General features: G+C 42.5%; 1 protein-coding gene across 1 annotated transcript in view; it reads right to left on the reverse strand.

The window, feature by feature from the left end:
- Positions 1 to 763: 763 nt before the first annotated feature.
- LOC106586190 (potassium voltage-gated channel subfamily H member 7) overlaps positions 764 to 25473 on the reverse strand; it is a 110663-nt gene continuing 85953 nt past the window's right edge. Inside the window, exons 12-16 of the mRNA XM_014173162.2 lie at positions 19040 to 19133; positions 18635 to 18868; positions 5113 to 5269; positions 1225 to 1408; positions 764 to 1030 (exon numbers count right to left, since the gene is read on the reverse strand). Coding sequence (XP_014028637.1) covers positions 833 to 1030; positions 1225 to 1408; positions 5113 to 5269; positions 18635 to 18868; positions 19040 to 19133 — 867 coding nt within the window. The 3' untranslated portion in view covers positions 764 to 832. The remainder of the gene's footprint in view (positions 1031 to 1224; positions 1409 to 5112; positions 5270 to 18634; positions 18869 to 19039; positions 19134 to 25473) is intronic.

The following is a 25473-nucleotide window of genomic DNA, read 5'->3' on the forward strand; positions in this document are numbered from 1 at the left end:
CTAATGTCCATTGCTCGTGTTTCTTGACACAAGCAAGTCTCTTCTTCTTATTGGTGTCCTTTAGTGTTGGTTTCTTTGCAGCAATTCGACCATGAAGGCCTGATTCACACAGTCTCCTCTGAATAGTTGATGTTGACATGTGTCTGTTTCTTGAACTCTGTGAAGCATTTATTTGGGCTGCAGTTTCTGAGGCTGGTAACTCTAAAGAACTTATCCTCTGCAGCAGAGGTGACTCTGGGTCTTCCATCCTGTGACGGTCCTCATGAGAGACAGTTTCATCATAGCGCTTGATGGTTTTTGCGACTGTATATAAAGAATCTTTCAAAGATCTTGAAATGTTCCGTACTGACTGACTTTCACGTCTTAAAGTAAGGATGGACTGTCATTTCTCTTTGCTTATTTGAGCTGTTCTTGCCATAATATGGACTTGGTCTTTTACCAAATTGGGCTATCTTCTGTATACCACCCCTACCTTGTCAAAACACAACTGATTGGCTCAAACACATTAAGAAGGAAAGAAATTCCACAAATAACTTTTAAGGGACACCTGTTCATTGAAATGCATTCCAGGTGACTAACTCATGAATCTGGTTGAGAGAATGCCAAGAGCGGGCAAATATGTCATCAATGCAAAGGGTGGCTATTTGAAGAATCTTAATTATAAAATATATTTTGATTTGTTTAACACTTTTTTGGTTACTACATTATTCCATATGTGTTATTTCGTAGTTTTGATGTCTACATTACTATTCTACAATGTAGAAAATAGTAAAAATAAAGAAAAACCCTTGAATGGGTAGGTGTTTTAAAACTTTTGACCGGTAGTGTAGCTCTATGGCCTTGGAGGGCCTGGGTCTGAGACTGGCCTAGATTTGGAATGCTGATGCCCTGTGTTGGGTTTGTTGTATGTGTGTCTTTGTACAAGTAGTACTGTAAGGCTGTCCTCTCTGGGTGAATCATCCATATAAGCCAAGCCTGACACCGAGTCTTTGAATTCCTGATGGCTCCTCTCCATGTTAAGTTCAGGACTCTGATAATGTAAAATAAATAAGAGCAAACACACACATTTCAACATAAGTGTGCTTCCACCATTAGAAAGTATCTCAGAACTCTTGGAGTCGGTCATCACTTTTCAAATATGATATCAACCCCATTTTTAAAAAGTCTTGGTCCTTGATTGCCATTGTCTGTTTGTTCTGTGGAAATCAACAGTTCAGTACGTACTTGTGGTGATGAATGGCTGAAGCAATGGCTGCTGGTCAAAGCAGCGATTGGCTGAACCCTAACAGCAGGCCTTTGATAGTCTGGACTGGCAGTCACAGTGCTATAGGCAGGAGGTCCCAGGGTAGACTGCCTCTGCAGGAGCTGCAGGATGGTCTGAATATCTGATGTCATCTGGGACTCCAACCTGCAAACATAGATGGAAGGCAGAAAATGAACTTCTACTCTTGGTTACAGGGATAAGGGACTGGAGGCTAAGGAAAGATAAGTTTAACACAAATCAACAACTATACTGTCTCTAGGCTATCGCTGTTTTGTTTTTATTGTACAGTCGTTGAATATGTCAAATTCTAGCACTAGGGGGAGCTTGTGATCTATGTTTACATTACAGTATCAGCATGGTTGTCAAGGAAATCAAAAGGCTTGGGAACATGTTTTATCAGCTCTCTCTCTCTAGTAGGAGTCATAATGAATATTCAGTAAGGGTGGGGTAACAGTGTCTGTGGAGGGGATTTCTAGCTACCTCACAGTCACACATTGCCTGAAATAATAATGGATGGATATCCTCCTGCTGCTAAACATAGAGCATTATCTGTGGTGATGCTGATTAATCAATTTAATTGCCCTTCCTCAGCTGCCATCCGCCAATCAGAAATGGTGCCATTATGCACATGCTTAGTATAATGCCTCTAATGCCTTCATCATTTGTTCAGCAGTTCGTGACTCTTAACACATACAGGAAATACAAAAGAAACAGGATGGATTTTCTGCCGTTCAAATAAAAGACAACCAACCTTACTGAGTTTAGTGGAACTTGAGGAGACAATGGCATGTTGGCAGTTATTTTAGCACTGCTCTCCACTTCTCTGACCGATGGTCAATAGGCTAGCATGGAAATAATGTCTTAATGGCAGAGACATTCTGCTAAAACCACAAAAATGGCAGCTGCTAATAGTTGGGTAAAACCCAGGGTCAGAGAGAGTGCACTGGAAAATGTATCCTTTGGAAATAGGACCGCACGGATTCAAGAAGAGACCTTCAGTATGACACACACACAAACGCATACAAAGCTTGCCCTCTATTTGGAAAATCTGACCATAACTCTATCCTCCTGACTCCTGCAAAACACAAACAGGAGGTACCAATGACACCTTCAATAAAGATGTGGTCCGATGAAGCGGATGCTAAGCTACAGGAGTGTTTCGCGAGCACAGAAAATGTTCCGGGATTCATCCGATGGTATTGATAAGTTTACCACATCAATCCTCACCTTCATTAATAAGTGCATTGACGACGTTGTCCCCACAGTGACCTTGCATAGTGTACATATCCCAATCAGAAACCATGGATTAGAGGAGACATCCGCACTTAGCTAAAGGCTAGAGCTGCAGCTTTCAAGGAGAGGGACACTAATCTGGACGCTTATAAGAAGTCCTGCTACGCCCTCTGACGAATTCGCAAACAGGCAAAGCATCAATACAGGACTAAGATTGAATCCTGCTACTCCAGCTCTGATGCTCGTTGGATGTGTCAGGGCTTGCAAACTATCACGGATTACAAAGGGAAACCCAGCCGCGAGCTGCCCAGTGGCACAAGCCTACCAGATTAACTAAATGCCTTCTATGCTCGCTTCGAGGCAAGCAACACTGAACCATGAATGAGAGCACTAGCTGTTCCGGACAACTGTGGGATCACGCTTTCCTCTCCGTAGCCGATGTAAGTAAGACCTTTAAACAGGTTAACATTCACAAGGCCGCTGATCAGCTGCCAAGTGTCTTCACTGACATTTTCAACCTCTCCTTGACCCATTATGTAATACCTACATGTTTCAAGCACAACACCATAGACCCTGTGCTCAAGAATGCCAAGGTAACCTGTCTAAATTACTATCGCACCGTAGCACTCACATCTGTTGCCATGAAATGCTTTTAAACGCTGGTCGTGGATCACATCAACACCATCATCCCAAACACCCTGGATCGACTCCAATTTGCACACCGCCCCAACAGATCCACAGTTGACACAATCTCTATTGCACTCCAAACTGCCCTTTCCCACCTGGACAAGCGGAACACCTATGTGACAATGCTGTTCATTGAATCAAGCTCAGTGTTCAACACCATAGCTCCGTCCAAGCTCATCACTAAGCTAAAGACCCTAGGACTGAACACCTCCCTCTGCAACTGGATCCTGTACTTCCTAACAGGCTGCCCCCAGGTGGTGAGGGTAGGCAATAACACATTTGCTATGCTGACCCTCAACATGGGGCCCCTCAGGGGTGTGAGTTTAGTCCACTCCTGTACTCCCTGTTCACCAACAACTGCATGGCTGTGCACGACTCCAACACCATCATAGGGTTGCGAACGACACGACTGTGGTAGGCCTGATCACCAACAAATAAGAGACAGCCTTTTGGGAGGAGGTCAGAGACCTGGCAGTGTGATGCCAGGACAACAACCTCAATGTCAGCAAGACATAAGAGCTGATCGGGGACTACATAAAACGGAAGGCCGAGCACGCCCCCATTCACATAGATGGGGCTGTAGTGGAGCGGGTCGTTCCTCGGTGCCCACAACACTAAGGAGCTATCATGTGCCACACACACCAAAACAGTTGTGAAGAGGGCACGACAATTCCTTATCCCCCTCAGGAGACTGAAAAGATTTGGCATGTGTCCTCAGGTCCTCAAAAAGTTATACAGCTGCACCATCGAGAGCATCCTCACTGGTTGCATCACTGCCTGGTATGGCAACTGCTCGGCCTCCGACCGCAATGCGCTACAGAGTGTAGTGCGTACGGCCCAGTACATCACTGGGGTGTTAGAGGAAGGCCCTAAAAATTGTCCAAGACTCCAGCCACCCTAGTCATAGACTGTTCTCTCTGCTACCGCATGGCAAGCAGTACTGGAGCGCCAAGTCTAGGTCCAAAAGGCTTCTTAACAGCTTCTACCCCCAAGCCATAAGATTGCTGAACAGGTAATCAAATGGCTACCCGGACAATTTGCATTGACCCCCCCCCTCTTTTTTTTATGCTACTGCTACTCACTGTTTATTATCTATTATCTATGCATAGTAACTTTACTCCTACCTACAGTACATGTACATATTACCTCAATTACCTCAACTAACCTGTACCCCCGCACATTGACTCGGTATATATCCTCGTTATTGTTATTTTATTGGTTCGCTTTTTTTATTTTGTCAATATTTTTCAAAACTCGTATTTTTCTTAAAACTCAATTTTTGGTTAAGGGCTTGTAAGTAAACATTTCACGGTAAGGTCTACACCTGTTGTATTTGGCGCATGTGACAAATTCAATTAAATTTGATTCGATTTGATGTGACAAATAAGATTTAATTTGAGGTCTCCTATTCTTTGTGATTATTCCTGCTAAAACTACCACCTGCTGTTTGTCTGTCTGCTCTCGGCAGCCTGCTGGTGCAGGTGTTGTTATCTCTCCTCTCAACCTGTTTGACTGCTTCAGGAAATAATGGGGATTCAAATGTAACACTGCACACGGAACAAGTCTTGTTGTGATGTTTTTTGAATTTGTATTCGTTGGAGAGTGTGTGCTGTTATTTTTCGTATGGTTTAATAACAACTTTCAGACACATTCTGGGTGACTTGTCTATTTGGGATTCATAGATTTCAGTCATGAGGTGCCGCAGGGCCAGACGGATTCACAAAATGCAACAGTTACAACAATTGACTTTTTTATGTTAATTCTGAATTTCCATTGTCTCCATGAAACAGAATAGAAAACAAGAGCTTTATGAAATCACATCTGTTTCCTGGCCTTTGTACCTGGATTGCAGCTAGATTTCCATGAATGTTAGACATTACATTGTAAAGGTCAGAGATGGCCAAAGGAGTGCAGTACAGTAGGCCTACCTGTTTAAGTGCTCTTGGAGCTGATCTAAGCGTTGCTCCACCTCTCCGTATGTGATTTCACTGGTGTCGTCATCCTCACCCCTCAGGTCCTGCAATTGTGCTGACTCATCCAGGTAGTCTCGGGGCTTCTCGCAGTCCCATTTGTCATTGCACACATCTGGCGAGGGAGGGAAACACACATTCTTTACAAGTTCACATGTGGGTCAGAGCATAGGAGCCTGGTAATCACTAAACCAACCAACTACAACAATAGAACACTATTCATCTTTTGGTGAAAAGCTGCTGTGTGTTGTTCCTTGTGTTTGTAATTTATTTGTCTAGCTAGTGTTTCAGGAGACAAAATTGTTTTCTATGTCATAGTGGGACATAGGTCAAGTTCCTAAGGTTCAAGGACAAGATGGCATTTTTGGAGAGAGCCAAGAACTTGAGAGGAACCAAGGCGGAAATAACTTATCCCAACTATGAAAGCTACCAGAGAGTGTTGGGACATTGCTTACATCCGCTACGACAAGCTCATTCACCATGTTCCCTCCCAAAAGCCTGGGAGGAGTGAGAGAACCAAGCTTCCGGGTCAGTAGCTTCAGCTCAACAGCACACACTCACAAGTGCCTGATTGACTGACTCTATTAGCCAAACAATGTTTTTATTTTTATTTAACTTTTTTAAATATATTATTTCTATTTCCGATAAGCTACCCAGGAAAGGGCTAAGAATAGCTCATATTAATATATGTAGCCTTAGAAATAAGGTTCATGAAATCAATAACTTGCTAACATCGGATGGCATTCATATACTGGCCATCTCTGAAACTCACTTAGATCATTCCTTTGATGATACAGCAATACAAGGATATAACATCTACAGAAAAGATAGGAATGGCTATGGGAGAGGTGTTGCTGTATAGGTTCAGAGCCATGTTCCTGTAAAGCTTGGAGAGGATCTCATGTCAAATGTTGTTGAAGTGTTGTGGTTGCAAGTTCACCTGCCTCATTTAAATCCTCTTCTTTTGGGGTGCTGCTATAAGCCACCAAGTGCTAACAGTCAGAATTTGGATAATATGTGTGCAATGCTTGATAGTGTGTGTGTGATGTTAACAGAGAGCTCTATTTTCTGGGTGACCTGAACATTTTCTTCCTCTCTGTATTATGACCCAGGTTATCACTCAACCAATAGTATTGGATCTGTGACTTCCACTTGTATGGATCATATAATCGCTAATGCTGTAGAGCTTTGCTTCAAAGTAATATCAGTTCCCATTGGCTGTAATGACCATAACAGTGTGGCAATAACAACAAAAGCCAAAGTGCCAAAGGTTGGCCCTAAAGTATGTAATTTATAAGAGATCATACTAAATGTTGTTCTCTCAGGACTCTTTTGTTGAAGATGAAAAACATTTATGTTGGTCTGATGCCAATTGTTGACAAGCATGCACCTGTAAAGAAATTAACTGTGAGAACTGTTAGAGCCCCCTGGACTGATGATGAATTGAAAAATTGTATGGTTGAAAGATTTTATGCAAAAGGTGGCAAACAAGTCAGGCTGCTCAGCTGTTTGGTTGACATACCGTAATTTCCGGACTATTAAGCGCACCTGAATATAAGCCGCACCCAATGAATTAAAAAAAATATATTATTTTGAACATAAATAAGCCGCACCAGTCTATAAGCCGCAGGTGCCTACCGGTACATTGAAACAAATGAACTTTAGACAGGCTTTAACGAAACACGGCTTGTAACAAAAATAAATAGGCTTTAACGAAACATGGCTTGTAACAAAAATAAATAGGCTTTAACAAAACACGGCTTGTAACAAAAAAAAATTAGCAGTAAGCTTTAGTTGTCATTTTGCACTGAGTCAATTCCTCACGCTGTTGTTTCCAACGTCTTATCATCGACTCATTAAGACCAAGCTCCCGTGCAGCAGCTCTATTTCCTTTTCCAACAGCCAGATCAATCGCCTTCAACTTGAAAGCTGCATCATATGCATTTCTCCGTGTAGTTGCCATGATGAGGGTGACAAAATGACTACCGTAATCAGAATGATGGGAAGTTTGAGAGCGCTCGATTTAATCTAAACAGTAAACAAAAAAGTTGTTTGACCTTAACCCGTTCGGCAATTTCATTGGTCTAATGAAAGCTTCATGCCGCCAAAAAACTGAGCACGTCACAGAATGTGTTTTTTTTTAGAAAAAAAAGTGGGAATAATCCATATATTAGCCGCGTCATTGTTTAAGCCGCGAGGTTCAAAGCTGGGAAAAAAGTTGCGGCTTATAGTCCGGAATTTACGGTACTGTAAATTGAGAACTTTTGTGACTAAACTTAATAACAGGAAGAAGAAACAATATTACCAAACTAAGATAAATGACATAAAACACAACGGGAAAAATATTTTGGAGTATCTTAAATTATATCAAAGGCAGAAAACCAAATCATCTCCATTGTCCATTGAAGTTGATGGGTCATTTATAATAAAAGCATTTGATATTGCCAATCATTTCAATGACTACTTCACTAGAGACGTTGACAAATCCAGAAGTGAAATGACAACATTCAACAGTGAACCATCATATTTTTGTATAAAAGATATAATAATGAAAGATAAGGATTGCTGTTTGAATTTAGTCAAGTTAGTGTGGGAGAGGTGGAAAAACGATTGTTATCTATAAATAATAATAAGCCACCAGGTATAGACAACCTTGGTGTGAAACTATTGAGAATGGTAGCAGACTGTATTGCCTATTTGCTATATCTTTAACCTAAGCCTAAAGGAGTATGTGTGTCCACAGGCGTGGAAGGAAGCTAAAGTAATTCCACTGCCTAAAAAGAGTAAAGTACTCTTGTCTGGCTCTAACAGCCACCCAATCAGTTTGCTACCTGTTTTTAGTAAACTGACAGAGAGAATTGTGTTTAACCAAATATAATGCTATTTTTCAGAGAACAAGTTAACTACTGACTTTCAGCATGCATATACTGTAGAGAAGGGCACTCAATGTGTACCACACTAACTCAGACGACAGATGACTGGTTAAAAGAGGTTAAAAGAAATGGATAATAATATTGTTAGATTTCATTGCAACCTTTGATGTTATTGATCATAAATTGTTATTGAAGAAATTCACTTGCTATGGCTTTACATCAACTGCCATCACATGGTTGGAGAGTTATTTATCCAATAGAACCCAGAGTGTTCTTCAATGGAAGCTTAAGATATGTACAGTACGGTGTTCCTCAGGGTGTTGCCTTGGGCCGTTACAGTTCTCTATTTTTACAAATGATTTGCCACTGGTTTTACACAAAGCTAGAATGACTATGAATGTGGATGATTCCACACTCTACATGTCAGCACCCAAAGCCAGTGAGCTCACTGAAATTCTAAATGAGGAGTTACACTCAGTATCATCATGGGTGATTAATAATAAATTGGTCTTAAATACATCTAAAACTCAAAGCATTGTAGTTGGTTCAAAACATTCTCTAAGACCTAAACCTCAGCTGGAGTTGTGTATAAAGGGTGTGACCATTGAAGTTGAAGTTAAAGTCCTAGGTATAACGTTGGATGGTCAATTATCATGGTCAAATCATTTTGACAAAGGTGTTGTGACGTTGGGGAGGGGTATGTCTGTTATAAAATAAAATAAATCATCTTTTTTTACACAAATCAACTGTACTAGTTGTTGGTTTGGTCCCATCTTGATTACAGTCTGGTAATATGGTCAAGTGCAGCAAAGAAAGACCTAGCAAAGCTGCAGCTGGCTCAAAACAGAGCTGCACGCCTTTCCCTTTACTGCATATACAGAACTAACATCAACAACATGCATGCCAGTGTTTCCTGGTTGAGGGTTGACAAGAGATGAACTGCTTCTCGTTGTTTTTATGAGAAATATTACTGTGATGAAAATTCCAGATTGTCAGCATTATCAAATAACATTCAGCTCAGACAACCATACACACCTCACAAGACATGCCGCCAGGCAGGGCTTGACATTAACTTATTTAGCCACTTAGGATAGATGTTTTACTTGCTGAAGCTGAAGTCACTTGTCCGTAACACCATCAGTAAAAGGGTGACTGAATATGAATGAAGTAAATAGGAGGGATCTGAAATAATTTTCTGCTCTTGTCACGTGTCAAACTCGTTCCATGGAGGGCCGAGTGTATGCGAGTTTTCGCTCCTCCCTTGTACTTGATTGATGAATTAAGGTCAATGATTAGTAAGGAACTCATCTCACCTGGTTGTCTAGGTCTTGAACGTAAAAACCAGGGCCTCTATGGAATGAGTTTGACACCCCTGCCATAGACAATGTTATCACCCCCTAGCGACCATCCAAAATAATGTACAAAAAAAACCAAGTTAATAAGTAAATACAAGAAGACTGGCTGGCATTCTACGTGAGGGAGAAGAGGAATCGTGACATTGACAAAATATACTTAGTGGAGCCAAATCTTTAGCAAGGCCTATCTGGCTATCTGTGTATGCCAAAGAGAGCAGATGTAGCGAGTGACACAGTCAACGAGTCTCGCTGGCTGTGTGTCTTGTGATGGGTTGTAAATCATCATGGGTTGCAGAGCAACTCTGCTGTCCTCAGAACTGGATAATTATAAATTGATTCACATTTTTCCCTCATCCTCCTCTCATATTAGGCCTAGGTTACTATATGTGTTGTATGTACCGTAGGTTCCACATTGCTAGAATAATATGGAAATAGGCCTCGGCCAACTACGCATTTCTTTTATATGTTTTCCTCAGCTGTAGCCTATTTTTTTTAAATGTCTTGGTATTGTTTGCTCAATAATGATTCAAAAATGATTAAAATATGCAAATTTGGGAAATTAAACACTTTATTAGAATAGTTTGGAAAATAGTCTTCATACCTTTAAATTTGTCTTCGTGCTTTTATGATATTTCAGTTAGTAGGATTAGACTTTTGGTCGTTTGGTTCACAATGGCAAGGAAGGTTTTCTTTGTTGGCCTCGCATGCATTCATCATTTCTGTATTATAATGCTGTAAGGTTTGTTAAAATTTCTCATTTGATCTTTATATCTTGCTATTGTTTCTGCAATCTCTCTCATTATTACCTTAGGCCTCCCATGTTTTTGGGTTATTCCAAAACAACTTAAAACTTTCTGAGATAGTCTAGAACTGCGGCAGGAGAAATCTAGCATGCATTAACAGTGGCTTAATAGGTCAAGTCATACTCATATCAAATGGAGAGGAAATATAAAAAAATTGGGCTTTTACAACAATAAGACACCAGAGGGTCCACTATAAAAATAGACTTTGGCTATTGGCCCAGATCCTCCGATATTTGAGAGAGAGAAAAAAACTATTCTAACTGGATAGTTTGCGCTAGTTTGGTGAGAATCTTAGCTCTGTCTACATTGTTATCTTGCTTTGTGTAAATGTAACATATTTATTTAAATAGGCTATAGCAAATAGGAATATAGGCAATTTACTCAACCATGCACTGCCGTGTTGTGCGCTGCATCAACGCCGCTACCTGATCCAATTCTGATCTGAGTAATTGTTTGATATTGTCATTTTTTTACTTGTCCATTCGGACAACTGAAATCTATATTGTGCTTTTTTTATTTTCCCCGGACAAGCGGACAAGCCTTAATGCCGAGCCCTACCACCAGGGGTCTCTTCACAGTCCCCACGTACCAAACAAATTCACGGCAACACAGTATTATACAAAGCCATTATCGCATGGAACTCCCTACCATCTCCAATTACTCAAGCAATCAGTAAAATTACCTTTAAAAAAGGGATTAAAAACATCTCATGGAACGGCGGGGACTGTGAGGGGACACACACTTTAACACACACACACACACAGACACTTTAACACACTACTATTTTATTGTTGTGTTGTTTGTATTCTTTTTGTTGTTGCATTGTTTGTATATAGTTGTAATTAAACATTTGCGTGACTGCCCTTGTCTATCAGTATATCAGTGTTTTGTTACTTGTCCTGTATTGTTTTTTTTTGTGGACCCCAGGAAGAGTAGCTGCTGCTTCTGCAAAAGCTAATGGGGATACAAATAAATAAACAAATAATGAAGTAGTGGGTCGTAGTCAGGCTAACTCTGGTGTTATCTCTGCTAGACACACTGCTAATGCGTGCTGTGTACACTGATTAATGCTGGTGTGGGTAAGAGCAGCTCTTTTGTGATTTGAAACAAATGACAGGCTGATAATGAACTTTAATCACGTTTGTCTGATGTAGCAGGAGCCTTTGGAACGCCCAGACTGAAATACACACTCCTCTTTCTGTTGTCTCTTTCTTTCTCTCGAACCATTAGGCTATACAGTTAGGGAAAAAAGTATTTGATCCCCTGCTGATTTTGTACGTTTGCCCACTTACAAAGAAATGATCAGTCTATAATTTTAATGGTAGATTTATTTGAACAGTGAGAGACAGAATAACAACAAAAAAATCCAGAAAAACGCATGTCAAAAATGTTAGAAATTGATTTGCATTTTTAATGAGGGAAATAAGTATTTGACCCCCTCTCAATCAGAAAGATTTCTGGCTCCCAGGTGTCTTTTATACAGGTAACGAGCTGAGATTAGGAGCACATTCTTAAAGGGAGTGCTCCTAATCTCAGTTTGTTACCTGTATAAAAGACACCTGTCCACAGAAGCAATCAATCAATCCGATTCCAAACTATCCACCATGGCCAAGACCAAAGAGCTCTCCAAGGATGTCAGGGACAAGATTGTAGACCTACACAAGGCTGGAATGGGCTATAAGACCATCGCCAAGCAGCTTGGTGAGAAGGTGACAACAGTTGGTGCGATTATTCGCAAATGGAAGAAACACAAAAGAACTGTCAATCTCCCTCGGCCTGGGGCTCCATGCAAGATCTCACCTCGTGGAGTTGCAATGATCATGAGAACGGTGAGGAATCAGCCCAGAACTACACGGGGGGATCTTGTCAATGATCTCAAGGCAGCTGGAACCATAATCCCCAAGAAAACAATTGGTAACACACTACGCCGTGAAGGACTGAAATCCTGCAGCGCCCGCAAGGTCCCCCTGCTCAAGAAAACACATATACATGCCCGTCTGAAGTTTTCCAATGAACATCTGAATGATTCAGAGGACAACTGGGTAAAAGTGTTGTGGTCAGATGAGACCAAAATGGAGCTCTTTGGCATCAACTCAACTCGCCGTGTTTGGAGGAGAAGGAATGCTGCCTATGAGGGGGGTATACACCCTGCTAACTATTTAGACTAAGAATGCATTGAGATACTGATCTTTCATTACCAGGCCACTCAGGACAGGAATAAAGGGACAAAGGGGGGTTGTAATGAGAAGAGTTATGATCGGCAATAAAAGGTTGTTTATAAATGTATGTTCTAACACGGATGATGTGTGCTAAGTTGATAAACTGGAATTCGAGCCCTAGACTCAAAGTAAGCACTGAGGTCAGTCATTCTAAAGTTGGGTTGGATAATTTATAAAATGTTTTAGTTGTGATTGGGATAAAGCGAGTGAGAATTGCTAAAGAGCGATGAGGGGTGGGGGCACTGCTGACATTTATTTGTCTGAGAGAGTCTCCAGAACCTTATCTCTAAGTATCATCCTGAGGGGAGGTGGTTTGTTAGGGGAATCAATGGATGAAAGTGTGGGACAACCATGAAAGGTTTTTGTTCTCTTTTGTTTTACCCTGTATTCAGAATTGTTATGGTACATCGCATCAATGAGTGGTGCTAAGTTATTAGACATGTACTTTGTTTCTCTTTTCTTTTCAAGTCCATATGTTTTTAGGTTTCGTGGAACATGAGGGTGTTCATTGAATGATGTATATTGTCTAACTGATTTGAGAATGTGTTAGTATGTTTAGAACTGTAGAAAATGCATTAGGAGTATAGTGTGCTATGGGTTAGATGTAATGATAGGAGTATCATTCTCAGAGACTGTATATTGTTACAGGAGATAGATCATAGAAGAGGGAGGACAGCTAACTGTACACAAAATGGGGATTTAGTTGAACATTACACATACCTAGATCATGGTGAGAGTAGAAGAGATAGTGGTGGCATTTCAGACACTATGGTAAACTTTCAGGACACCTGCGACTCGGAGTTTAGTTAGGTTGGATATTATTCCCAAGTCATACATTTTTCTCCAATTTCTAACAGCCGGCGAACATGTGACAGATTACATGCAGGAGGTATTCTCACGGCAGTCGTTGTAGGGACAGTAACTGAAGGTGCAGTACTAGTAGCAAAGGATGCTATATTGATAGCATGGAATTGGACTACTGCGCAAATGAGGGGTATTGTGAGACTATAGTCAAGGGCCATGTTGGTAGTAGCAGTGGTTATTTTAGTAGCATTGTTGGGATATCCGTTTGTTGACTCACGTCACATGGATTGGTAACTGGTAACTGGGGGACCGATGGGGGGACAGGAGATGCGGTTATTCAAATGTCACAAATTATGTTGTCAGGAAATGACCCATGTGTTGCAGTGTGTATATCCTCAGGTGAAAGCAGAGATACACTGCTCAAAAAAATAAAGGGAACACTTAAACAACACAATGCAACTCCAAGTCAATCACACTTCTGTGAAATCAAACTGTCCACTTAGGAAGCAACACTGATTGACAATACATTTCACATGCTGTTGTGCAAATGGAATAGACAACAGGTGGAAATTATAGGTAATTAGCAAGACACCCCCAATAAAGGAGTGGTTCTGCAGGTGGTGACCACAGACCACTTCTCAGTTCCTATGCTTCCTGGCTGATGTTTTGGTCACTTTTGAATGCTGGCGGTGCTTTCACTCTAGTGGTAGCATGAGACGGAGTCTACAACCCACACAAGTGACTCAGGTAGTGCAGCTCATCCAGGATGGCACATCAATGCGAGCTGTGGCAAGAAGGTTTGCTGTGTCTGTCAGCGTAGTGTCCAGAGCATGGAGGCGCTACCAGGAGACAGGCCAGTACATCAGGAGATGTGGAGGAGGCCATAGGAGGGCAACAACCCAGCAGCAGGACCGCTACCTCCGCCTTTGTGCAAGGAGGAGCAGGAGGAGCACTGCCAGTGCCCTGCAAAATGACCTCCAGCAGGCCACAAATATGCATGTGTCTGCTCAAACGGTCAGAAACAGACTCCATGAGGGTGGTATGAGGGCCCGACGTCCACAGGTGGGGGTTGTGCTTACAGCCCAACACCGTGCAGGACGTTTGGCATTTGCCAGAGAACACCAAGATTGGCAAATTTCGCAACTGGCGCCCTGTGCTCTTCACAGATGAAAGCAGGTTCACACTGAGCACATGTGACAGACGTGACAGAGTCTGGAGACGCCGTGGAGAACGTTCTACTGCCTGCAACATCCTCCAGCATGACCGGTTTGGCGGTGGGTCAGTCATGGTGTGGGGTGGCATTTCTTTGGGGGGCTGCACAGCCCTCCATGTGCTCGCCAATGACGCTGTTGTATATGCTATTGCCTCATGGTTGACCAGGCTCTATCTGAACTACAGTCTGCCTTCATTGTAGTACAGAAAAACTTTCTTGACCTGAAATTGGTATTGAATGGAGGTGAAAAACTATTATGCACACAAAAATAACTCTGATTTAAACATACAGTTGAAGTCGGAAGTTTACATACACTTAGGTTGGAGTCATTAAAACTATTTTTTCAACCACTCCATAAATTTCTTGTTAACAAACTATAGTTTTGGCAACGTGGTTAGGACATCTACTTTGTGCATGACACAAGTAATTTTTCCAAACAATTGTTCACAGACAGATTATTGCACTTATAATTCACTGTATCACAATTCCAGTAGGTCAGAAGTTTACACAAGTTGACTGTGCCTTTAAACAGCTTGGAAAATTCCAGAAAATGATGTCATGGCTTTAGAAGCTTCTGATAGGCTAATTGACATCATTTGAGTCAATTGCAGGTGTACCTGTGGATGTATTTCAAGGCCTACCTTCAAACTCAGTGCCTGTTTGCTTGACATCATGGGAAAATCAAAAGAAATCAGAACAACAGCAAAGGACCTTGTGAAGATGCTGGAGGAAACAGGTACAAAAGTATCTATATCCAGGTCCGGGTGGGCATCTACCCGTGGTGGCGGCTCAGGAGCAGGACGCAGACCCCGGTCCACCGCTGGCTCACCCCACTTTAATGGCTCCCCTAGAGCGTGGTCGCTTGCCGCCGACCACGGACTGGGGACCCTCGCAGCGGGCCCCGGACTGGAGGGCGACTCTGGGAGCTCCGGACTGGAGGGCGACTCTGGGAGCTCCGGACTGGAGGGAGACTCTGCTGGCTCCGGACTGTGGGCCGTCTCTGCTGGCTCCGGACTGTGGGCCGTCTCTGCTGGCTCTGGACTGTGGGCCGTCTCTGCTGGTTCCGGACTGTGGGCCGTCTCTGCTGGTTCCGGACTGTGGGCCGTCTCTGCAGGCTCCGAACTGTGGGCTGTCTCTGCAGGCTCCGAACTGTGGGCTATCTCTAGACGGGGCACTGTCGCCGGAAGCTCTGGACGGGGCACTGTTGCCGGACACTCTGGATGGGGCACTGTTGCCGGACACTCTGGATGGGGCACTGTTGCCGGACACTCTGGACGGGGCGCTGTCGTTGGAGCTCTGGACGGGGACTGCGCACTGAAGGCCTGATGTGTGGGGCTGGCTTTGGAGGCGCCAGACTATTTACACGCACCACAGGGCTAGCCCGAGGAGCAGGAGCAGGACGTACTGGACTGGGCTGATGCACTGGAGGCCTGGTGCGTGGTGATGGCACTGGAGGTACCAGACTGGAGACCTGCACCTCAAGGCTAGTGCGAGGAGCAGGAACAGGGCGTACTGGACTGTGGGGTCACACTGGAGATCTGGTGCGTAGGCTTGTGACCCATCTTCCAGGCTGAATACTCAACCTAGCCCGGCGCGGGCGGAGCGCAGGCACAGGACGGACTGATTCATCCCAGACACAGTACGCATCGCCGGCTCTCAACGCGTACTGGGGACACCGCGCGCTCTACCGCATAACACGGTGCCTGACCATTACTACGATGCCTCCTGTAAGCACGGGAAGTTGGCTCAGTATTCCTTCCTGACTCAGGCCAACTTCTCGTGTGCCCCCCCAACATTTTTGGGGGTTGCCTCTCGGGCTCCCATAGATCCCGTAACTTTTCCTCACAGAATCTTCGCTCCTTCTGCCAAGTCCATCCGTCAACCCGATGCGCCAATCCACGCTGCTTGGTCTTCTTATGGTGGGTGGTTCTGTAACGGTCTTCGTCGTCCTCGGATGAAGGGGAAGAGAAATCAGACCAATATGCAGTGTGGTAAGTGTTCGTCATTTTAATGTTAAAACGGAACACTAATGCGACAAGCAAACAAAAGAACAACCGAACAGTTCCGTTAGGTGCAAAACACTAAACAGAAAATAACCACCCACAAAACCCAAAGGAAAACAGGCTGCCTAAGTATGGCTCCCAATCAGCAACAACGATATACAGCTGTCCCTGATTGAGAGCCATACCCGGCCGAAACAAAGAAATACCAAACATAGGAAAAAGGACATAGAATACCCACTCCAACTCACGCCCTGACCAACCAAAATAGAGACATAAAAGGATCTCTAAGGTCAGGGCGTGACAGGGAGTGGCAGCATCATGTTGTGGGGGTGCTTTGCTGCAGGACGGACTGGAGCACTTCACAAAATAGATGGCATCATAAAAGGGAGGAAAATTCTGTGGATATATTGAAGCAACATCTCAAGACATCAGTCAGAAAGTTAAAGCTTGGAGGTTAAAGCTTGACCCTAAGCATACTCCCAAAGTTGTGGCAAAATGGCTTAAGGACAACAAAGTCAAGGTATTGGAGTGGCCATCACAAAGCCATGACCTCAATCCTATAGAACATTTGTGGGCAGAACTGAAAAACTGTGTGCGAGCAAGGAGGCCTACAAACCCAACTCAGCTACACCAGCTCTGTGAGGAGGAATGGGCCAAAATTCACCCAATTTATTGTGGGAAGCTTGTGGAAGGCTGCCCGAATCATTTGACCCAAGTTAAACAATTTAAAGGCAATGCTAGCAAATACTAATTGAGTGTATGTAAACTTCTGACCCACTGGGAATGTGATGAAAGAAATATAAGCTGAAATAAATCATTCTGTCCACTATTATTCTGACATTTCACATTCATAAAATAAAGTGGTGATCCTAACTGACCTAAAACAGGGAATTTTTACTAGGATTAAATGTCAGTAATTGTGAAAAACTGAGTTTAAATGTATTTGGCTAAGGTGTATGTAAACTTCCGACTTCAGCTGTAGGTCACGCCTCTTGCTAAATAGTAGAAATCAGATTATTCAGTCGATTATGACGATAGATTATTATTCAATAGATTATGGCGAAATCATCATTGCGCATGTTGATCTTAAGCTTCCACAGGCAGTTTGGAACTCGGTAGAGAGTGTTGCAACCGAGGACAGATGATTTTTATGCTCTATGTGCTTCAGCACTCGGCAGTCCCGTTCTGTGAGATTGTGTGGCCTACCACTTTGCGTATGAACCATTGTTGCTCCTAGATGTTTCCACTTCACGATAACAGGACTTAAAGTTGACCGGGGCAGCTCTAGAGAGGTACAAATTTGACGAACTGACTAGTTGGAAAGGTGGCGTTCTATGAAGGTGCCACGATGAAAGTCACTGAGCTCTTTAGTAAGGCCATTCTACTTCCAATGTGTCTATGGAGATTGCATGGATGTGTGCTCGATTTTATACACCTGTCAATAATGGGTGTGACTGAATTAGCTGAATCAGATAATATGAAGGAGTGTCCACATACTTTTGCATACACTATACATGCAAAAAAAGTAGAAAAAAGAAGAAACCCACACACTGCTCTTGATAGTATCACTGCTCTTTAATAAGCTTTACGTATCGGCCTCACGGCCTTAGTCAGAGCTTTTGTGAGTTTTTTTAATTAGCACCCTTATTCTTGGTAGGTCAATGTCCTCATTGTGGTTTTACAGACGTGTTTAATACGTTTTATGTACACACTTTAGTTGAATATTTATGAAATGCATATTGTTATATTTGGTAGCACTTATTTTTTTCCCCTCGACTCCAACCCCATTCGATGTGTGGAACGCATGTGAGTGAAGCTAGGTCTACATAAGGGTGCTAATTAAAAATAATCACAAAAGCTCTGACGAAGGCCATGAGGCCGATACGTAAAGCTTATTAAAGAGCAGTGATACTATCAAGAGCAGTGTGCGGGTTTCTTCTTTTTATTCATTTTATTCAATTTTATTCAACAGTTACAACGCACCTGCAAAAATGATAGCTCAGATGTGCTAGTGCCTTTTGAATTTTGGTATACACTATGTATGCAAAACGCATCATACGGGCTGTATTTCTGTATTTAGAAAGTTATATATCTTGAAAATGTGATTGCTGACTAGCTAAATATGTTGGGACTATATCAACAATGGATAATGAAACAAATGTTGTTAATTGTGTGAGCACAGTAAGGGTTATGATTGTATTTCTGCTTACCAATGTTATTGTCATAAGAGGGAGTTCTCTCCATGCTGTCTCTTGCCTGGATGTCTCTGGTGTTAGTGGAGTTGAGCCCCAGTGCAGGGTCTTCCACCGAGGGACACCCCTGGATGGCCGGCCCCAGGGACCTCGGCTCTTCCTCCCCTGAGTGTTTCAGGTCAACTGAAGCTCTCTTTAGTCCTGAGTAGGACTCCCTCTCCGAGTTCTTTTCCGTTTCCTTGTTGCTTCCTCCTGTGTAATTGTAATCAACACGAGTCAGTGGAACACACCCGTGCTCTAGTGCCACAGAAAGAATGCACTGAACTCTTCTGGGACTTAGAAAGGTGCTCAGTGAAAAATAACAATAAAACAAATGCATGCACAAAAGGAAGCGCTCATGCGGAGAATGAATATGGAACCCACCTTTAGTTGGATGTGGTGTGAAGGAGATTCTTCTTGTGCTCTTTATGCTCTTAACATCTTCTGGATCTGAATCACTAGCGTGAGAATACGCAGCCTGTGTAGATGGAAACATCAACACGTACAATCACTGAAACTTCACTCTAAATGGCACCCTATTCCGTTTATAGTGCACTTATTTTGACCAGGGCCCAGAACTCTGGTGAAAGTAGTGCTCTAAATAGGATATAGGGTGCCATTTGAGATGCACACTAGGCCCATCTTGCAAATGTAATATAATATTATGCACAACTTTTGACCAGGGGCCAGGGCTATGGTCAAGGTAGTGCTCTAAATAAGAAATAGGGTGCCATTTGAGATGCACTTTAGGCCCATCTCGCATGTAATGTAATATAATATAATGAATATTACATAATCTGCTACAGCAACATATTATTGCAGTGGCAATGAGCATAGTTAAAGGCCCAGTGCTGTCAGACACTTGATTGTCCTGTGTTTTATATACACTCACAGGCTATTTTATTAGGTACACCCATTTAGTACAGGGTCGGACCCCCCTTTGCCACCAGAACAGCCTGAATTCTTTGAGGAAGTCTACACGGTGAAGGAAACATTCCCCACGGATGTTGGTGCATGCTTACGCGATGGCATCATGCAGTTGCTGCAGATTGGATGGAGGTATATCATGCTGTGAACAGCCTGTTCCATCTCATCCCAAAGATGCTCTATTGGGTTGAGGTCTGCGCAGGCCACTCAAGCAAACAGAACTCGCTATCATGTTCCAAGCGATGTTTTCCATTCCTCAATTGTCCAGTGTTTATTTTACTTTTTAGTGACAGGGGGCAGTATTTGGAAATTCAGATGAATGATGTGCCCAAATTAAACTGCCTGCTACTCGGGCCCAGAAGGTAGGATATGCATATTATTAGTAGATTTGGATAGAAAACACTCTGAAGGTTCTAAAACTGTTTGAATGATGTCTATGAGTATAACAGAACTCATATGGCAGGCAAAAACCTGAGAAACATCCAACCAGGAAGGGGGGAAATCTGAGGTTTGTAGTTTTTCAAGTGATTCCCTATCCAGTATACAGTATCTGTGGGGTCATTTTGCACTTCCTAAGGCTTCCACTAGATGTCAACAGTCTTTAGAACATTGTTTCATGCTTCTACTGTGAATGGGGAGAGAATAAGAGGTCCTGGAAGTAGATGAGTGAGAAAATGACATGAGTTCAGTGGCGCGCACTCACGTAAGAGTTAGCTGTGTTCCTTTTCTTTTTTGAAGACAAAGGAATCGTCCGGTTGGAATATTATGGAAGATTTATGATAAAAACATCCTAAAGATTGATTCTATACATCATTTGACATGTTTCTACGGACTGTAATATAACTTTTTGACTTTTCGTCTGAACTTAACTGCGCGAGCACAGTGCATTTGGAGTACTCTATCGAACGCGCAAACAAAAAGAAGGTTTTTGGACATATATATGGACTTTATCGAAACAAATGAACATTTATTGGGGAACTGGGATTCCTGGGAGTGCATTCCGATGAAGATCATCAAAGGTAAGCGAATATTTATAATGTTATTTCTGAGTTTTGTTGACTCCACAAAATGGCGGGTTTGGTTTCGTCTCTGAGCGCTGTACTCAGATTATTGCAAAGTGTGCTTTCGCTGTAAAGTTTTTTTGAAATCTGACACAGCGGTTGCATTAAGGAGAAGTGTATCTATAATTCTTTGAATAACAGTTTAATATTTTATCAACATTTATGATGAGTATTTCTGTAAATTGATGTGCTCATTCACCGGAAGTTTTGGGAGGCAAAACATTTCTGAACATTACACGCCAATGTAAAATGGGGTTTTTGGATATAAATATGAACTTTATCGAGCAAAACATACATATATTGTGTAACATGAAGTCCTATGAGTGCCATCTGATGAAGATCATCAAAGGTTAGTGATTCATTATAGCTGTATTTCTGTTTTTTGTGACGCCTCTCCTTGCTTGGAAAATGGCTGTGTGGTTTTTCTTGTCTAGGTGCTGTCCTAATATAATCTAATGTTATGCTTTCGCCGTAAAGCCTTTTTGAAATCGGACAATGTGGTTGGATTAACGAGAAGTGTATCTTTAAAATGGGATATAATAGTTGTATGTTTGAGAAATTTGAATTATGAGATTTTTGTTGTTTTGAATCTGCCGCCCTGCTTTTTCACTGGCTGTTGAATTGTGTGTCCCGCGGGTGGGACGCTCGCATCCCACATTTCCCAGAGAGGTTAATCGCGTGCCCACTGGAGGCGTTTCTTCTTGTTATTAGCTGATAGTAGTGGAACCCGGTGTGGTCGTCTGGTGCAATAGCCCATCTGTGACAAGGATCAATGAGTTGTGCGTTCTGAGATGCTGTTCTGCACACCACTGCGCCGTTATTTGTCTGTTTGTGACCCACCTGTTCGCTTGCACGATTCTTGTCATTCTCCTTTGACGTCCCTCATCAACGAGCTGTTTTTCGTCCACAAGACTGCCACTGACTGGATGTTTTTTGTTTATCGCACCACTTTCTGTAAACCCTAGACACTGCTGTGTGTGAAAAACCTAGGTTGGCCCGCCTGGCACCGACGATCATACCATGCTCAAAGTCGCTTAGGTCACAAGTTTTGTCCATTCTATTTTTCAATTGAACAGTAACTGAATGCCTCAAGGCCTGTCTGCCTGCTTTATATAGCAAGCCAAGGCCACCTGATTGACTGTCTGTAGGAGCGATCCATTTATGTGAACGGGATGGTGTACCTAATAAACTTGTCAGTGAGTGTATATTTCTACACTATGAGGTTTGAATAATACTGTGAAATTGTGAAAATGATGATAATGCCAAGTGCTGTTGAAAAGACTGTCTGAAATCTCAACCTGTTTTGGTGGGATGGAGTTTTAACATGCCTGCCTAGTGATAACTCCAGGTGGTAAATTAGTTAATAGACCAATAAGAAAGAGTTCCAAACCTCTCCGCTAATAACAGATCATTTTCAGTTTTCCCCTCCCTACTCAGACCATTCACAAACAGTCCTAGCAACAACAAAATATAATATCTTTGCTAAGAAGCATTTTTTTTTTCTTTTTGACCATTTTAATTGAAAACAAACACTGTGAGCTACTGAATTGTTACCCAGAAATTATTTGAAATTGAGATAAAGAACAGATGCATTGGACCTTTAAGGAATGCTAAGTAAAGCCAGCGTAGATTCAGTACCATAATGTCATCGTCATGCAATGACCTTTTCGAATACTTTGGAAGACAGGGAGTGGTTTTTGAAATAGTATTACTGATTTACCAGGATTATATTTAAGTGATAATGCCCTCGAAGCCGGTGTTTGGCTGGCAAACTGTGCCAATATATCCTCCAAACACCGGCTTCGAGGGCGTTATCACATTTATACAACGGGTTACCAACATATTCAAATAATGCTTTACATACACTACTGTTCAAAAGTTTGGGGTCACTTGGAAATGTCCTTGTTTTTTAAAGAAAAGCACATTTTTTGTCCATTAAAATAACATAAAATTGATCAGAAATACAGTGTAGCAATTGTTAATGTTGTAAATAACTATCATAGCTGGAAACGGCAGATTTTTTATGGAATATCTACATAGGCGTACAGAGACCCATTTTCAGCAACCATCACTCCTGTGTTCCAATGGTACATTCTGTTAGTTAATCCAAGTTTATAATTTTAAAAAGATAATTGATCATTAGAAAACCCTTTTGCAATTATGTTAGCACAGCTGGAAATTGTTGTTCTGATTAAAGAAGCAATAAAACTGGCCTTCTTTAGTCTAGTTGAGCATCTGGAGCATCAGCATTTGTAGGTTCGATTACAGGCTCAAAATGGCCAGAAACAAAGAACTTTCTTCTGAAACTCGTCAGTCTATTCTTGTTCTGAGAAATGAAGGCTATTCCATGCGAGAAATTGCCAAGAAACTGAAGATCTCGTACAACGCTGTGTACTACTCCCTTCACAGAACAGCACAAACTGGCTCTAACCAAGTATATATTTTCAGAGTTTCAATGAGTTGTAAAAATGTCTCAGAAAACTCTGCTGAATTCCCTCAATTGAAGGTCAGCTAAATTAACCTAGGCTACTTAACGTTACTAGCTCGGTATTTTAAGTTGTTATATTATCATTAGAAGTCTATTATCAGGTAAAAGCATAGACTTATTATTAATAATTTCTCAAATATTTATTAGCTAATCATTCAGTCGAATACGCTATGCTACAGACATTGAAGTTGTCTTTGAGCGTTAAGGTAATTCGGTCCACGAAATTGTTATTATATTTTTCAATCTTGAAATACAAGGGTGAATGTTATTAATCAGTGACTGAAATTTCGCGCTACGTGATATTCACTTCTGGACTTGAAGACTTGGAGAGCGCTCAAAGCATTGTAGAACGCCCCTCTTAATAACATGGCGTGGTTTTGGCTTAACTGCGTTGGGAAAAAGAAAAACGGCATCAGGACACTGTTGTTCAGAGGAGCTAGTCAACAATACAGCTAACACAATCACTTCAAACTGTAGCTGGAAAGACAGCAAACTTGCTGCACTTTGTTTCATTTTACCTTTTTAAAATGAACATTTCTTTGTATACAGTGCATTCGGAAAGTATTCAGACCCCTGGACTTTTTCCACATTTTGTTACGTAACAGCCCCTGGACCTACCACTCCAGGAATCTGAGGTGCGGGTGGCCCTCCGCCCCCTCTGGACATTGAGGGGGCCCTGGCGTACTCTGTTCGTTCCATCCTGGATTCGAGGCGTCGGGCAGGGGGACTTCAGTACCTCGTGGAGTGGGAGGGGTACGGTCTGGAGGAGAGGTGCTGGGTTCCGGTTGCGGATGTTTTGGACCCCGAACTGCTGCGGGAGTTTCACCGTCGTCGGCCGGATCGCCCTGCGCCTCGCCCTCCAGGTTGTCCCCTAGGCCGGTGTCGGCGCGTTAAGGGGGGGGGGGGGCACTGTCACGACTTCTGCCGAAGTCGGCTCCTCTCCTTGTTCGAGTGGCGTTCGGCGATCGACGTCACCGGCTTTCTAGCCATCGCCGCTCCATTTCTCATATGTCCATTTGTTTTGTCTTGTTCCATACACACCTGGTTTTCATTCCATAATCACACTGCATGTATTTAGTCCTCTGTTCCCCTCCATGTCTTTGTGTGTAATTGTTTCGTGTTACATGGTTATCGTTACACTCCCAACTGGTTTTTCATGTGTTTTTTGCACACGGTTTGTTTATTTTTTATTACAGTGTCTTTAATTGAACATTTATCGTGACTTACACTTTTGCCTTGTGGGCTGGAGGTTTTCAAGATGCTGCATTCTTCTGTTATTTTCTCTACTGCTATAATAAAGTGTGCGCTTGTTCAATACTCCCTGCTCTCCTGCACCTGACTTCTCCACCAGCAGCGCACAGCCCTGACACTTATTCCAAAATGGATTAAATAAACAATTTTCCTCATCAATCTACACACAATACCCCATAATGACAAGACAAAGGCAGGTTGTTAGAAATTTTAGCAAATGTATTAAAGATTTAAAAAAAAACTGAAATACCTTATTTATATAAGTATTCAGACCCTTTTCTATGAGACTCAAAATTGAGCTCAGGTGCATCCTGTTTCCATTGATCATCCTTGAGATGATTCTACAACTTGATTGGAGTCCACCTGTAGTTAAGTTCAATTGATTGGACATGATTTGGAAATGCACACACCTGTCTATATAAGGTCCCATAGTTGACAGAGCATGTCAGAGCAAAAACCAAGCCATGAGGTCGAAGGAATTGTCTGTAGAGCTCCTAGACAAGATTGTGTTGAAGCACAGATCTGGGGAAGGGTACCAAAACATTTCTGAAGCATTGAAGGTCCCTAAGAACACAGTGGCCTCCATCATTCTTAAATTGAATAAGTTTTGAACCATCAAGACTCTTCCTAGAGCTGGTCGCCTGGCCAAACTGATCAATTGGGGGACAAGGGCCTTGGTCAGGAAGGTGACCAAGAACCCGATGGTCACTCTGACAGAGGTCCAGAGTTTCTCTAGGAGAAATAGGAGAACCGTCCAGAAGGACAACAATCTCTGCAGCACTCCACTAATCAGGCCTTTATGGTAGCATGGCCAGACGGAAGCCACTCCTCAGTAAACGGCACAAGACAGCCTGTTTGGAGTTTGCCAAAAGGCACTTAATCAGACCATGAGAAACCAGATTTTCTGGTCAGATGAAACCAACACTGAACTCTTTGGCCTGAATGCCAAGTGTCACGTCTGGAAGAAACCTGGCACCATCCCTACGGTGAAGCATGGTTGTGGCAGCATCATACTGTGGGGATGTTTTTCAGCGGCAGGGACTGAGAGACTAGTCAGGATCTAGGGAAAGATGAACGGAGCAAAGTACAGA

This window comes from Salmo salar, chromosome ssa25, assembly GCF_905237065.1.
Source record: "Salmo salar chromosome ssa25, Ssal_v3.1, whole genome shotgun sequence".
NCBI classification, from domain to species: Eukaryota; Metazoa; Chordata; class Actinopteri; order Salmoniformes; family Salmonidae; genus Salmo; species Salmo salar.